General features: G+C 38.7%; 1 protein-coding gene across 2 annotated transcripts in view; it reads left to right on the top strand.

Moving 5' to 3' along the window:
* The window catches only part of ST8SIA1 (ST8 alpha-N-acetyl-neuraminide alpha-2,8-sialyltransferase 1), a 129,219-nt gene that overhangs the window by 49,108 nt on the left and 62,953 nt on the right, over positions 1–17,158 (top strand). For both annotated transcript variants that reach the window (NM_001397697.1, XM_046909464.1), the window contains exon 3: positions 13,937–14,046. In NM_001397697.1, coding sequence (NP_001384626.1) covers positions 13,937–14,046 — 110 coding nt within the window. The remainder of the gene's footprint in view (positions 1–13,936; positions 14,047–17,158) is intronic.

A 17,158-nucleotide genomic window follows, 5' to 3' on the forward strand; every position in this document is an offset into this window, starting at 1 on the left:
GCCTTTATCTACAGCTTATGAGCTGGATAATGATAATTGCCACTGTTATTCTAGTATGTGGTCATAAGTTGTTAGCATGATGGCCTCTATGCCCAGGTGGTCTTCCGTGCTGGCCTGTTAAATTTTGGCAGCTAGCGTCATTCTGCAGGTAGGTGTGCAAAGTTAAATCAGTCATAGCTTTTGACTATGTACCTGGAAGATGAACCAGAGGGAAAAGCTCTACGTGCGCGTTATACATATACTAGGCCAGTTTGTCTAGCTTTGTAGTAGAGACAGTGAAAGTGAATACCTGAAAATGTGCCATGTCTCACTAAGGCAAAGTAGAATCTGAATTAAAAAATGAAACAATATAGGCTACAGACAAGCACGGTCCCATTTGTTCCAGGTGAAAATACTGCAGATACTTGGTGAGGGGCATGAAAATGCAATGAGGAGTAGAAAAAGTGGTGCTACTTGTTCTCTGCATCTTCTGAAACCACTGTATCTTTATTTAGTGGAAAAAAACAACAAGGTGTTGTTGCTGTTGACGTGGTTGTTACAATTGAATGGGCTAAGAGTCTTTTGTTTCCAAATATCATGTGTGGCATTGTGAGGAGATCAACACAAAGCAAAAATTAGAGATTTAAGTGGTCTACTTGTGCTCTTGCTCTGCATGGAATTTTAACAATAGTGAAAATGCCAAAAGAGAAAAAAAAAAATCAAAAGCAAAAACCTCATCTGATTTTTCTAATCACAGGTCACATTTTCAGAGACTATACCCCTAGGAGAAAAAACATCTATTTTTTTGTTTGTTTTTTCAAGTGTGACATTTTTAGCTGAAAAATATTGAGAGAGAATATAATGTACAACATCCACAATGTCATTTTATAATTCTTTTTTCTAATTCTGCCCTTTATAGGCTATTCAGACATGAGTGGAGAGCAACACTTCTTGAATATCTCTCTTTAATTGACTGTAAGAGCTCTAAAAACAAGCTTACAGATACTGTGGGGAGATGAAACTGCATGTCTTATGAAAAGCCAACAACTTTGCTGTCTCTTGCCATGAGACTTCCCATGTGAGTAAAGAAAGCTAAAGGAGAATTTAGAAGATTAAGTTTGAGAAGTGTCAAAATCAGATGAGGTCTCAAATGGTGGAAGGCCATGACAGTCCTTGTAGGACTTTTGTCTTTGTGAAGTGATGAAAACTGAAGCAGTACAATGAGTATAAAAGGAGAGTGGAGTGGTTTTCTTGCCCAGAGAAACCTATGTGGCAAAGATGTGTGTTTAAAAACGCTGCATGGCAGTCACAGAGGTGCTGCATTTTCATGTTATATACTACGAGGTGTGAGAGGGGATTCAGCACAGGTCTGATTAACGGCCTCTTGTCCCTATGGGGGCCTTAAATGTTCTAAATGTTCTTAAGTTATAAACTCCAAACTCTGTTATCTCTTCTTCTGAGTGATGAAACTGAAAGGTTTACAGGTAGGAAACTTCTCACCCTAGACTACTATCTGAGAAGGCCTGAAACAGGTCCCAGCAACTAAGAGGAACAAAAACCCTTGAGGAGTTTGCTGGTGTGTGGTGCTTAGCACATGGGGAGTAATCAATCCATTGCATTCTTGTTATGTTAATAGCTTCCCGCAGAGTGAGTCATCTTGATTATCACTAGGTTACCTTTGAATTGCTTTTGGTTTGAGAGTAGATGTTAGTGAAAAATGAATTCATTTTAGTCTAATAGAATGCTGGAAAATTATTCATTGGTTCTGACAGCATGTTTTGGAAAAAAAAGGAAAAGCAATATGATGCCTTATTTGCTAGTCTGATTTCTATGGCATTTTATTTAGCTGGCAGAATAGATTTCCAGCTTCTTAAAACTTGACTTTTCCAAATTGCAACCTCTGACAGGGAACAGTATATCATTTTTTGAATTTCTTCACTCAGTGTTTGCTTGTGTACCTGTAAGGCATTTCTACTGACCAAACTGAATGGAGAATAGGTATCAAGGTATGAAGAAGTATTAAGTGGTGTCTTAGAGAGGTCCGCAGTTCCTTATTACTTTTATTCAAGTGAAAACCAGACCTCAGAGACAGCACCTTCCATTACACAAACAGAAATAACCACAGCCAACTTGGGGAGGCAGGGGGGAGGGGGGTGCAGGGGCTCAGTGTATTTCTGGTGGAACTCTGTGGGCCTTGGAGGGGGCTCTGTTAGTTTATATCAGCCAAGAAAGGACTTGTAGAAGAGCCCCATCCCACCATGGCACTTGTGGATCCGGAGCTGACCAGGATCATGATGTGCCAGCACAGGTGGGCAGAGGCTTCGACTGGCCCCTTTGGTTAGCCTCTGTTCTGCTGCTCCTCAAAGTGCTACAGAATAGATGATACCAGCTAAACAATCATATAGGTTACTGTTTAAACCACTGAACTGACACAGAAACACTGAAGCACGTGAGAAACAGCATATATTGAGCATTTCCTGGAGCAGGAAATTGGACTAGATTACCTGATGTCACTCCCAGCCTGAATTATTGTATGATGCTAAACCCAAGGGAAGCACAAAGTAGATGAAAAAAGGTGTCTCAGTAGCTGAAATTCATTTTGTTCTGAAGCGCCTTTCCCATAGGCATGCAGTTGCTTTAGTGTGTACAAATTAAATGGACTTCCACTTTTCAGATCCTGATATGTGAACTGCACTGAGAGTTTAGTTTTAGTTTGGGTTTGGTCCCTGAAGTCAAGACCCTTATTTTGCTGTTCTCTCAGTGGAGGAGCTATTTCCAAACTTCCTTTTCACTCGGTTTACAAAATATAATAAATACTGTTTGTTGTTTGAGGAACCAACGCTGTTACATAATGAAATTATACTGTCCCCCATTTAATCTTATATTGCTAAGTATTTTATTATTGATACAGTAATAAGTTATTCAAAGAAGTTCAAACAAGAGAGACTCATGGCTGTCTGTGTACAATACTGTTCATTTTCAAGATGTGTTTTCATTACTGGAAAAAATAAAACATACTATGGAAACTGCATTGATTTTGTAATCATGACGGTTTTTCCTCCTGCCTTTCTGGACTTCTAAACCTCTGCTTTCATAACCTCTAAATATTTCATTAAAAAAGAATTGGTAGCCATTATATGTAAATCCTTCTGTTTTGCTATCTGTCTTTTTTACTTCTCAGCAAGGTTATATTAACCTTGGTTCTACGTTTCTGCAGACTGATTGACTGAAAAAAGGACAGTATTCTGAATGAAGATCCTTGCTTTATGTGCAGTTCTTTTCTCTTTTGGATTTTATCAAGAATTTTATCCAAGAATACTGTTATTCATTTTTCATCTTACAGGTTACCTTTTCTTGTGTTAGTTATGTTATGAGGCAACATGCATACCATCTAGGTATGTGGATGAAGGACAAGATAAAGACATAAGATACATATTATTGCAGGCTTCTGACCTGGGTGAATGTAATGGTTCCTTGGAGCTAGGTACATCTAGTTATTCCTCAATCAGTTTCTCATTTCCTTGTGTATTTTATGTATTTGATTTCACTGAGTTCTATGTGAGGCTTAAAATCTATAGATAGTTGAAAGTGAAACTTTATATAGATAGATGAAAGTGAAACTTTCTTAAGAGGCTTAATTCTTCTCATTAATGGAGAAGAGAAAAAAATTATCTGGAAGAATTATTAAAGAAAGTCAACAGTAATTCCCAAAAACCAAGCTCAGTGTTTAAATTCCACTCATCCTCTAATTGCAAATTTCCTAGAGAGATCAGTCCTTGCCGGCTGACTTTGATGTCTTTTTAATTAGCGATTCTCAATAGATGTTATTGATTCTTCAGAACTATTTAGAGGTAAAGCAAAGGCAAGAATTTTTTTTTTTTTTTTTTTTGATTAGCAGATCTTTTCCTTTTAGAAGTTAGTTTAATATACTAGCTAAATGGAAGTGTATTGCTTTTAAGATATCCTAAGAAACAAAAGCCAAAAGTTTTTTAACTTTGATATCTGATCATTTGATGACTAAATCCATTTATTAGTGCTTGTAGAAGTTGAACTGATTTCTTTTGCAGCAGATCCTTATTCATATCAATGGGATCAGAGAGCTCTCAGGCATTCAGAGAGTTATTCGTTTGCTTAAGTGTTACTGTCTTTCATACACCATAGAGTTGGAAGCCCTTGATATTTTTTATGAGCTGAAACCAGCCTTACTATGTGCACTGTATGCTACTAGTAAGACTTAAAGAACTTTTTCATTTCTGTATCTGAATATGCTTTTTAGTAAATCAGCCACATATATGCAGATGGGTTTCCTGACACCATCTTTAGAGTCCTTCTGCTTGCTCTCTTTCTTATCCTCATTCGTGTTCAACACAGGCTATTACTGCATTTCACAATTATATATATTCTACTCATGCTATTGCAAAAACATTTATCCTCTACAAATTCTGTGCAGGTGGGATTGATCTTAAAATGCCTAGGAACTTTGTGTTTGACTGCAGATTGGTCTTGGCAATAGAATCATAGGATCACAGAACTGTTTGTATTGGAAGGGATCCTTAAAGGTCATCTAGTCCAACTCCCCTGCAATGAACAGGGACTCCTACAGATAGATGAGGTTGCTCAGAACCCTGTCCAGCCTGACCTTCAATGTCTCCAGGAGTGGGGCATCTACCACCATTCTGGGCAACATTTTCCAATACTTCAATACCCTTATAATAAAAAAAACACGTTTTTCTTATATTCAATCTAAATCTCTTCTGGTTTGAAACCATTTCCCCTCATCCTATCACAACAGACCCTGCTAAAGAGTCTGTCCCCTCCTTTCTTATAGCCCCGCATTAGATACTTAGAGGCTGCTCTCAGGTCTCTCCGGAATCTTTTCTTCTTCAGTCTGTACAGCCTCAACACTCTTAGCCTGTCTTCATAGTGGAGGCATATGTAGGAAATAGCACTGTGAGAACCTTTGTTGCTTTAGGATAATAAGTGAGTAGTATCCCTTACTGATCAGGAATTCAATTTTTCACAATTTCCAGATATTTTTCTTTACTTGGCTGCCTGTTATCCCACACTCTCACAAGAGAATAATTCAACATGTGAGTACGGTTTCTAGTTTTTCCTGCACCAGCTATAAGAAAGCAGATACCTTGTGATTTTCCCTACTCTGTCTGGTTTCAACTTGTTCCTGTTCTTCTGTCGTAAAAGCACTGAGGGAGAAATTACAGTTGGAGGACGTTGTGACTGGGCAATCATATGTAACTAGAATATTATAGTTAATTACAAAAAATTTAAGCTTAGAAAGTTAAAATGTATGTCTATATACAAAACTTTCTTGGCCAGAAAATGGCACGCTGTAATGCAGGAGATTAATTTTAAAAGTTTTTCCTGCATTTTATTTGGGCTTTGGAAGATCTCATTAAAATCACATTACAGCTACCCTTGTTGTCTCTTAGACATGTATAACGTTAAAAAAGTAGTTTTCCCCTCAAGCGATGATGAAATATCCTTGCTTCCATGAAATATCTTGTCAAAATACGTAAATATACCTTTGGCTTGAGCACAGAAGTGTTGTAGCAATGTAGCTCTGGCATAAAACATTTTAAATTCTTTACTTTTTCTCATCTGCTTAAATTCAGAGTAGATTAAGAAAGAAACAGGAAAAGTAGAGGATAGGCAAAAACAGGGTCTGAAAGTTAGGTCTCCAAATCCAAAAGACAAATGCTTGCTGATAAATATTCAACATTGTGTAACGTTAGGTAGTATGTTTGAATGTTTTTCTGCCATAGTATGCCAGTGAACCAGAAGACAAATTGTAGTCCCATATGTAAATGCTGTACAGTGTGAACTTACAATACTGAGTCTTGAATTCTAACTGCAAGGATGTTGTGTGCATAGCTTTTGAGGTGCTGGCAAAACAGAGCAAGATTGAGAATTCCACATGATGGATGGTGTTTTCCTCTAAGATCATCATGGCATCTGATGTTGTCAGATATTTGGGTAAAGGAAAAGTATTGCTGACTGTTTCTGTGGTTGCAGGCAGAGCTTATTGATTCAGCCTATGAATTTAATTTCATCCTTATTATCACATAAGATTTAAAAAAAAAATAAGAAATCAAATTATTCAAGTGTGTGGGAAGGTGCCTACGGAAGCCAGCATAGACAATTATTTAGAGGTACTGGTCAAGCTGATTTTGTACTTTAATCTTTCCGTTTGTACACTTTACTTAGGACTTGGTTTCTTCAAGGAAAATCTAAATGCAGCTATATAGAAGGTAGCGTAAGTCTTTTGTGAGGTCTCCCAGATGTAGGAATGCTGGAAACTATAACATCTTTCAGAGTAAGAGAATCTACTCTACTCCAGTAGGCTGAGTTCCTTCTTCAAATTAATCATGAAAAAACATTTCCTCTTTCTCATTTTTAATTCAAAGTTTGGGGGTTCCAGTGAATTACAAGTTACAAAGCTTAGATCCAGAAGCCTTCCAGAACTTTCAAATTTTCCCACTCATGAATGTATTTTTGTCTTATAAGTCACACAGAATAGAAGCTCTCCTTTCACATTTCTGGAGCATTTGCCTTTTAGAATACTGTTTATAATATAGCCTTGAAAGTCTGTTTTTTAAATTAAACTGCTACAATTTCCAAATACATTTTTTTTCATAATCCCCACATTGTGCTATCCTGGCTGTATGAAGGCTGGTTTGATAAAATTAAATGCCATGGTAGCAATTTGAAGACTTCTTTTAATCCACTGCAAGTGAGTACTTGCAGCGACTTCATGCTGGGTAGAAAGCTATTACAGAACATACCATTTTGAAGTTCTTGCTAAGTACAGCCTGGACTGAAAGTGACTGCCAGATAGTTACTGGTGCTCCATGCTTTTTATGCATATGTAGGTATGTTGCAAAGTGTTCTCTTCTTTGTGATTGCTCTGCTGTTAATATTCTATGTATCTTTTTGAATGTAAGAGGTTTTCCTGCTGCAGTAGAGCAATGCTAAGGCTAAGTGACATTTTGTCATTGCATGATCCCATATAGCTGCATAACAAAATATTAATCTCATGAAAAATCAGAATATAATCACAAACATATATTTGTGAAGAACACAAGTTTATATGAAATTCAATGTTTAATTCTAATTCAATGAAGACTGCTGCGATAGCTGAGATGTGCTTGAATGGTGTTTCAGAGAAGCTCGCTCTGCCTGGACCATTTCTCTTTGTATGAGCGCTGAACTTCAGATTTCAACATTTCCTACTTAACAGCACCTCTGTGGAAAAGTGGAACTATTTAAAAAAAAAAAAAAAGGTAGCTGGAGGTTCATCTGGAGATTCCTTTCCCATCTCCTAGAGGGATTTCATAGTCACTTTCACAGTTCCTTGTAGTAATTTCTTTGTGGTCAGACATTGGGATTTGTTAGTATCTGAGTCCAGTAGTTTAAAAAACATGCTCAGCTACTACTGTTCATAATTAGCATACACAAATGGTTAGTGTGTTACATACGTAGTTGAGTTAGTCTGGCAGGAGTTTCATTTTGATCTGTTGCACACATAGTTAATTATGGGTCCTGTCTCTACCAACATGGGTGGACAGTGATAGGACAAGGGGGAATGGTTTTAAACTGAAACAGGGGAGGTTTAGGTTAGCTATTAGAAGGAAGTTTTTCACACAGAGGGTGGTGACGCACTGAAACAGGTTGCCCAAGGAGGTTGTGGATGCCCCATCCCTGGAGGCATTCAAGGCCAGGCTGGATGTGGCTCTGGGCAGCCTGGTCCAGTGGTTGGTGACCCTGCACATAGCAGGAGGGTTGAAACTAGATGATCTTTGAGGTCCTTTTCATCCTAGGCCACTCCATGATATGATTCTATGAAGTATGCTTGTTCCTAACCCTCTGTTTTGTAACAGTATTACCTTAAAGGCAAAAATTTTGGTTTGCTTCTTGCTTAATATTTCTCATATTCAGAGAGTACAGAGAACTCCTTAGAAGTTGTAGCTAATACACATTTTAAAAGTCATAGTGGAGACTTTAATTGTGATTTTGACATTTTTCACATGCAAAATATAGGTTTACATGGTTTCACAGCTTTTGTGATAGACCTTTGCATGAATGCAAAACAATTTAGGAATTACACAGCATTCAGTGAATCTACCAGTAATGTGTCACTGTGGTTTCTTAAAATCTGTGCATCTTCTAGCCCCCAACGTTCTGTCAAGATTTATGAGAAAAGATTTTCTGCCTTTCCTACATACACAAACCCATTCTAACCCATTTTTCTTATTTCTCCACATAAAATTAACTTCTAAGTTATTGTTAGACTATTGGACACATTTCAAACTGTGTGCAGTTATTTCAATCAGTAAGTGTAAACAGAAAGGCCAAGCTGAAAATAGGAGTATGATAGAAAATGTTGAAAGTTATGAATTACTACTACATGAGACCTGTTATAGCATCATAAAATACCTTGAGTTGGAATGAACACTTGGGGGCCACCGAGTCCAACTCTGGCCTCTGCAGAAGACCACCCAAAATTCAAACTATGTCTGATAGTGTTGTCCAAATGTTTGTTGAACTTCGTACCCGCTGCCCTGGGCAGCCCATTCCATGCCCACCGCCCTGTGGTGCAGACCCTGTCCCTAACCCCCAGCTGCCCCTCCCCTGACACAGCTCCATGCTGTTCCCTTAGGCCCTGTCTCTGTCACACAGAGCAGAGCTCAGCGCTGCCCTTCTGCTTCCTGTGAGGAGCTGCAGCCGCCATGAGGCCTCCCCTCATGTCAAACCTAGGCCCTAAGTATTTTTTTGGTGAAAACTGTTATTTTCCTGAGAAAATATTGATTACTTTTCAGGGATGAAAAAAATCTCAACAGTGGCACACTGTCAGAATGGGCTGAAGCCCTCTTTGCTTTTGGAGGAGTAGTTCCTCCTAGCACAGTCACATTTGCAAGATAGCTTATCATTAGTTGCCCCTTACTCTACTCACATGGGACTGCAGCATGTGGGCTGAGAGAGACAACTGAAACGTTAGGAGCTGCAACCGCCCTCTGTGTTCCCCTACGGAGGACACACTGTCCCTGTGCGAGTGACGTTGATGTTTTTGGAGCCAGCTGCTGTCGAGCTGTTGTGTCTCCCGGCTTGACAGCTCCACTGGAGGAACAAAAGGCCTGTCGTACCAAAGATGATTTGTAAACAATAAAGCAAGGAAGAAGGAGCGTTTTTCATCCCACCATGTCCAACAGTGTAAAAAACAATGCCATGTTACCCATGGTTAAGACAAATATAGTCTTTAAAGTGTCAGCTGCTTCCTTATGCAAAAGGGCATGAAAAGAACAGACAGGGCTGAATTTGTCTTCTTGTTGGCTCTTGCAGTTTTGTTGGCTCCTTAGAAGAACTAGGCCTTTTTCTTCAGGATGCTGTCTTCTCAAAGGGAGCAGTAAAACACAGCATCTTGTTCCAAATCCAGTAATGCTTATTTGAAAACCCACTTTATTGTAATTTATGTTCCCTGTATTTTCAGTGTTTTTGACATCATCAGTATTAAATCAGAGGCTGAACACTGTAATTTTTCCTGTTTTCCCAGTAAGAACTTGGTTGCTGATTAACTGTCTTTGGCAGTGAGTGGGTAAAAATTAACGCATTAACAACTTAACAATGAAATCAAAGTGAATTAGAATACTATTATCTAAAATAAATTATATTTTATTAGTACTGTGTAATGTTCTCTTAACTGATGACAATGATTTATTTTTACTTAGATGAATGATGAAACTAATCAGTGAATTGCTGGATAGATGCTCTGTTAAATTACTCCTGTATTCAATTGGGATCCATTTATCTATTGCTTTGTGTGCTTATTTGTCACTGAATTCATTGGGGGATGTGCAGCTTCTTACCTCATTTACATAAAGAGGAACTAGAGCATCTTCACTGGTTATCAGTGGAGTTTTACTGTTTTGAACCAGAGAAAATTTGACAATAGACCCCTCTGTCTTTGGTTTTGTTTGAAGAGATACCTTTCAGAAACCATCTGATATTATCTAATTCTATTGTAATGATTGCTTAAAGATGGATGCGTACTGATCACTTATTTTTATATTCTCGTGGTTACACTGGACAAACTGATGTGCTGATTTTTCTAGTCCACCCACAGGAATCTGTTCATTAAAATTTAATCAATGAAGAAAATAGCAAATGTGTTGACAGTAAAAACAATGCAGATTCAGGAAGGTAATATAAATGGAAATGCTTTTATTGCAACTTTACAATCCAAAGCAAGCATTTGTCAGGCCAGTTTGCAATTCAAAGGAGAAAAGCAACTGAGCTTTTTGTGAGTATTTAGCATAAATGACAGCTGGGTCCCCAGAACATGATGATTTTCCTAGCAAGGAGTTACACTGTGGGAGGTAAAGAGGAAGAGCATTAGAAAATTTTTATTAGTTCTTTGAAACATATTTTTCTAGTAATAGAAACTCAGAAGCAATTTTGTTTTTACTGTATAGAATTCTTTCCAAATAGCACCATCGCCTTAAAAAATGTAACATTCTTGATTGAAAATTGCCTCTTACTGAAATTATAAGTCATGCCCAAGACTATTTTACAAAAAAAAGGTAAAAATGATTTAGTTCTCAACCAAGTTGCAGCACTGATCTACCTTTTCAACTCCAACATAACATTCAAAACATCTGAAGACAGATTACCCACACCATGAAGATGGCATAAGATTAGTTGACACGAGGAAGAAGACAAATTATTACTAGAGTCCATCTTCAGTGCTTTTTGCTCTTAAATGAAACAAACAAGCAAACAAACGACTCTAGGTTTTGATAATTATTTAATTTCAACCTTAAATCCACAGTCTGTACCCCACGAGACAGTGGTAGGAACAAGTGGATGCAGGGAAACCTCTTGAAAGCCAAATAGTGGTGTGGAAAGGTATTAACAGGGCTAGTAATTCAACTGCATGTTAGGGCTGGAGTTTCCATTTGGTTAATTACCTTGCAATTTTGCTTAAGATGTTTGCACTTTATGTTTTGGTCAGCTCAAAGGAAGGAATGCTTGTGGGAAGTCACAGACTGAAGCCCACAGCACTTTAGTTTTGAAGATCCTTTATCTCTGCTATCTGTCCTGTGAGTATCCTTTGGAGGTGGAGGGAAGCGTGCCATCTGCACTAGCGTCCTGCAGTTAACTGGTTAACTTTGCAGCTGCTAACTGCTTCACAGGATTGTGATTCCTAACAGTTTCAAAGCCCAGGAGCCTGCTGCTTTTTCTTTGCCTTTTGCAGGGAGACAGAGGAGCCACATGTTTCATAGCAGCTCATAGGCAACACTTGACTTGTATGATTTGTGTATGACTGGACAGTTTGTACAAATGGACTGAGAACAGAGTTCCTGAAATGCCCCTGCAGTCTGAGCAATATGCAGGTTTGTAACCTGAATGATTGAAGAACAGTCACATGCAATGTTAAAAAAATACATGTTTCTCCCAGAGCATGCTAAGCAATTCCTCTTCATTAGGGTAAAAGCAGCTGAAATGCCTCCAAGCATCTGGGACACTTAATGTCTGCCTTGATTTTCTAAGTATAGTCTTCTGGAAGCTGCATCTGTTGAATGTCTTAAGCTAAACAATGGCATGCAAACTGTCTATGTCATGTCCAGAATTTTCATTACTTTGCTGGGGGAGGCAAAAGCTTCTGTGGGCTTTTGTGGGCATGGTGGCTTTTCACAGAGAGCTGCATTCAGCTTAGTTTTCTTCCTGTGTATGAGAGGATTTCTTCAAAGGTTAGGCCACAGTGGTGGTTTTATTTGCCACTTCTTCCTCCCTTTAGCTCCATCAAATCATCCTCGCAGCTCTGATCTTGTTCTTCTGTCTCTTACGTTCTCTGAAGGAAAGGAATTTCAAAGATTCATGCGCTCTTGGAAAGAGTATATATGAGAGTATATATGCAAATGATTACTGGCATAATCATCTTTGAACATAACAGGATATAAGCCTCCTTTGAAGGACAGCAATTCATCTCAAGCAATATCAAGGGCTGTTTGCAACTCAGAATTTTGAAGCATTTAGTAGCTCCTGAATGTTTATTTTAGGGAGTCTAGAGAAATTCAACGTGTACCGAAGTCACAGAAATTACATGACAGAATTACCATGACTCTTACGTTAATGGCTGCTGCCTTTGTGATTTATTTGTCACAGCCTTGTCTTTGCATAAGTGGCTGTCTTGGAAGAGCTCTGACATATCTTGAATAAGAATGGTGATGAAAAACTTACAAAAACTTACCCTTCCTAAATTTCCTCCATCCCTACCCCGCTCCCTGTACTGAGCCTGTGAGCTATCATTTAGTCAGGGTCACCTCAGCAATGAGATGTCCTTTGAATTTCAAGATATGCTGCCTGTTCAATAACTGGGTAAATTAAAAAATGTTCTTGGGAAGGTGGATGCAAAATCAGAATGCGGTTGCATACTTAGTATTGCTCTGCTGTGCTGTCCCCGGGTTCCCAACAGTGGCTGGGACTCAGTAAAATGGAATTGATTTTTCTACTCTAGCATATGTTAATCCAGAATTAGGACATGCAAAATGCTTTAGTTTATTTTATTAGATAGCAGGTTATGGTTTTATACTAGCTGAATGGAATCTAATTTGCTGAGAATAGATGGTGAAACAAATACATTTAAGGGAGAAAATAAAGTAGAAATGAATACCAACAAACGCGGAGTTTGTGCTGTAGCGTTGGATCTGTTTTCTTGGCTATGTATACTGTTGTAATGCCTAGTGAATACATTATACAACGTTAGACGTTGCTCTGTACATTTAAGTGACAACAAGTGCTGCCACCGTTGGAACTTGTCGTCCAGGAGAAAATAATTGTTTTGCCATGCTGTATCCTGTCACTGTGGCATTTGCATTCTCAGAGGCTCAGGCAGTAACTTCTGTCTCTGCTGCTAAGTCAGGTTTTGACAGGTTTGATAAATGAAAAATTCCTGCACAATCTTTTTTTTTTTTTTTGCATGAGGAGAATATTAACTCCTGTGTTGTAGACAAATTCCATTCTTATAACTTTATCATACTACTTGAAATTCCTATGCTGTTCACCCCTTGACCCTGTTTTACATATATATATATATATATATGTGTGTGTGTGTGTGCGTGCGTGCTAGACTACACTGATGTACTGTGCACTATTTAAATGACTGCCCCAACACCACTAAAGGTGAATGACTTGAGGCTGACGGGAAGATGTTCCACATGTAGCTTCAAGAGCTTCTGGATTGAAGAAGACTGTGCAAATCTCATTTAATACTGTATTTGATGCATAAGATGGCATGACAATTTGACCTTGCAATTTAATGCCCTGCTCAGCTGCGACAAGGCCTCCTTAGTTAAAATGGTTCCTTTCTAAGTTTCATTTATGCTGTATTTGGGGAGCTGAGCATTTAAGAAACTGCTGGGATGCTCTAAATGTCTTTACTTTATGCTTTAGAGTGACTCAGCCCAGTGACAGAACGATGGAGGGATCCAGGGTGACTTCTGAGTCCTTTTTGTACTCACATTGTTCCTTCTTCCTTTCTTTCTTGTCCAGAGCTGTCTTTTATGTAAAAGGTCACTTTCATGGTTTTTTTTTTTTTCCCCTGGTAATTTTTTTTCCCTCTCTCTGCAGCCTGGCTAGAAGGTACATTTGGACTGCCTATCTTGGTCATTATGTTTATCACAACTTTATAACTATGCAGTTTGCTTATGCAGAAATGGTATTCTCTTCTGTGTTGCATCTTTTTTGAATTTTGGTTCGGGGAGTAGGGATAAGAACTGTCCTTTGTCTACTTACCAGCTAATTTCTGGACTTTTTTCCTAGCTCCTCATTCTCCGTTTTCTTTCCTCACTTTGAGCCCTGCCAGCTCCCTGGTTCTCCAGGAGCAGCTGCTACAAAGATGTATGTGTTCTCCTCTGTAAAAACAGTCCTTGTTTTGTGTTGCTAGGCTACACCCCTCCAGCTGCCACTGAAGAAATGCTCTGTGGTGGGAAACGGTGGGATTCTCAAAAAGAGCGGCTGCGGAAAACAAATAGATCAAGCGGATTTTGTCATGCGGTAAGATGGAAACTTCAATGACAAATTGTCTGCCCTTCTCCCTGCTCAGCCTCTTGACTTTTCAAAGCTATTCAGTTGTGATTAATCAATTATAATTTGCCTTGGGTACTTTTTTTCTCCCCTTCGCAGGATGTTTTACAGAAGTGATTTGGGTAGAAGTGTGAGAAGGGGCAATAAAGAGAGTTTTGTCTGGCCTCTGCAGATGTGTGTGTACTGTGGGGGAAATCTGAAGATGGGTGTGTTGTGGTTGTGACAGACCGTGAACTGTCACAGACAGGGATTTAGGAGCTGCTTTTCTTTTTAATTATTCCTTATCAGACGGAGTCTCATCTTGTACTGTGCTTCGTCCTTCACAACTCTAAATGCAGTCATATGCAACCCATTGAAATCGTGATGAGTAGATACTGATCCATAGGGGAAGGCTTAATAAGTTGGGACAAGCTAAAATATTTCCACATTTTTCCTCCCTCCAGATTAATTTCTAAGAGAAGACAAAACCTTTTTCCTCTATGCCTTTTTTTTTTTTTTTTTTAATTCCCCACATTTGCTGTACCTCTGGTCTTTCTGAAGTCATAGGAATCTGTCAGAACTGTGCTGAATTGGCTACTGCTTTCTTGACTGAATTTGACACTTTCTAGATCCGCGTTCTTTAAGGAAGAGAGACAGAAATTGGCTCCTTTTTGTTAAACATGAACAAGAAAAACATTGTGGGGCAGAAACTGGAAGACTGCTTCTGAAGAGATGAGAAATGGCGTTTCTTTGGGTTTTGAGGTAGATGCATAATGAGTTCCTGCTTTAGCAAGTCTACTTATTGAATCCTGATAGCTTATTATAAGGCCACACAAACTTGTTCTAAAGCAGACAGTATTACTATAATTTCTGACTTGCATCTCAAGGAACAAAAATGCTTTTGATGTTAAAGTAAAGAAATACAATAAACTAAAGACAAAAGCACAGAGGGGGGGGACTCAGTGTGCTGATTGCCATTACTGCAAAGCTCCTTCAGTGTTCCAGAGACTAAATATAAGAAACTGCAGGGTATGATATGGTAATATTATGTAGATAGGAATAGGAATAAGAAGTTAAAATACCGTAGGAGCAATCAGTTACAAAAAACAATAGAAACATTTTTTAAAGCAGCTGTTACAGCCTGATCAGAGAAAGCGATTTTGTTTTTCTCTCTAGGGAGGGTAAACTAGCCATTGTCTGTACTGAACGTATTTTGGATTGGAAAGAAGCAGTAGGTAAAAACCTGCAAAAATCCCAGAAACTGCCTGCAGGATGTATTGTATTAGTGGTGCAGTCACATTTATGAAAATATTTCAGTTCTGTTGGGTAAAAGGTAATATGCCAGTGGGAGAGCATATTTTTGTAGCAGGTAGAAAATTTAGCAGATCTCTAAACCTGATTTCTATAATGTGAGAGCTGAGAGAGGAAGAGAGTAACAGTAACTTGCGTGATATTTTGCATTTTTTAAGAGGAAATGTGTCTGATGGCTTTGAACTATTCCTGCAGTACAAAATACTCCTGGCAGGTTTTGCCACTGTTCATTCCTTCCATTCATGTTGCTTTTGATTTCACCTAAAGCAGAGCTTATGGAAATATGACTGCAGCCATCTTCTTCAATAAATTGTAATCACTAAGGTTAATTAATGAGTTTAAAGGCATCTCATTGCTGAGCACCTTCTATAGACACAGTTGTAATGACATAGAGACTAAAAGAGCAGCAGTTTTCAGCCCCTAGGCCACAGCACACTTCATCTGCAGTAAAAAAGGTACATGGCATATGGTCTACATGTTTAGTCAGAGTAGTTACCATAGGCTTTTCCTGAGTTATGTGGGTGTTTTTCAAGTTTGTAATCTTTATTTTTAGGATGTTTCTTTTAAAATTTTCTCTTTCCCTTCATGTAAGCAAGTATTTTAAGAAAGAAGTGCTGGGTACTAGATCATAAACAACGTATTTGTCTGTATTTTGACAGAAGAGACATATTTTCATGGCATTAGATTGTGAAGAAATATTTCTATGTCTTGTGATTCTCCCTCTCCCCCAACTGTCTTTTATGTCTCTGCTATGGTTTGTGCATCTGCCAGGGAGAGGATTTCTCTCCAGGGAACTGGGGGGTGTTTTCCATGCTGTTTGCTGGTGAATTTGTTCCAAATCTGGAAGAAACTTGTCATTATGTTCAAGCTGACTAGCGGCTATCATGATTTGGGAAGGACAAGCTGTTATCTTTTAATTATACTTTGCCATGCCATCTAGCCATACCAGCCCAGATGGAGCTGTAGATGCTAAATATGGTGCTGCTTTTGGGGTTAGTAAACAAGTCCAGAAAAATGTTGCTTTCAGTTGCCATAGGTAATTATTGTCTTGACTCTGGTCAGGGTGCTACAAAGGAATAGAAATGCGTATTTGAAATACCATATTAAACTCATGTTAGTCCCTAGCTAAGTAGTATAGTAGCATAGTTTAGTATATGTACAAATAGCTAGGTAATCACATAAAATCTGTCAAATGTACGTGCCATTGCTCAGCCAAGCTGCCTGGATTCTCTGCACCTGAAGGAGCTGTACTTATCTCTGGGCCAACCTCAGAAGAGGTGTTTCTGCCCTGTGAAATTCAAAGGATCCCTCTCATTTTGGTCAGCTGTTTCTACCTATTGAGCTGGAAGGCCTCATATGTGAAAAAGGCACACGTGAACTGCTGTGCTTTGTTGATGATTTCCCCCCCCCCCCCCCACAAAATCTGGGCCTAAGCAGGAAGGTACAAAGTAAGTTGGACAATAAATTCTCCTGTTTCATTTATATTCATGTCAAAAAATGCTGACTTCAGACACTGTCCCGTTTCTTCCTTCTTTCCCACATATTCACGTACTCCTTAGTACCAGGAGCAAGAGTAAGATAATGAAAAATACGTGCATCTTAGTGTGAATCTTCTACTTCTTGGTGTATTACTCACCTGCACTGGGCTTAGCACTCTGCTGACCCCTTCAAGAAAAGGGCAAGGAGTTTCTGAAGGTGGACTGACTTCTTGCTGAGTTACCCATTGGATACTTATGCCACGTCTTAATATTTCACACAGAACAAATTGGGAATGCAATTTACTGCTGAAGAG

The sequence above is a fragment of the Gallus gallus genome, chromosome 1 (assembly GCF_016699485.2).
Source record: "Gallus gallus isolate bGalGal1 chromosome 1, bGalGal1.mat.broiler.GRCg7b, whole genome shotgun sequence".
NCBI classification, from domain to species: Eukaryota; Metazoa; Chordata; class Aves; order Galliformes; family Phasianidae; genus Gallus; species Gallus gallus.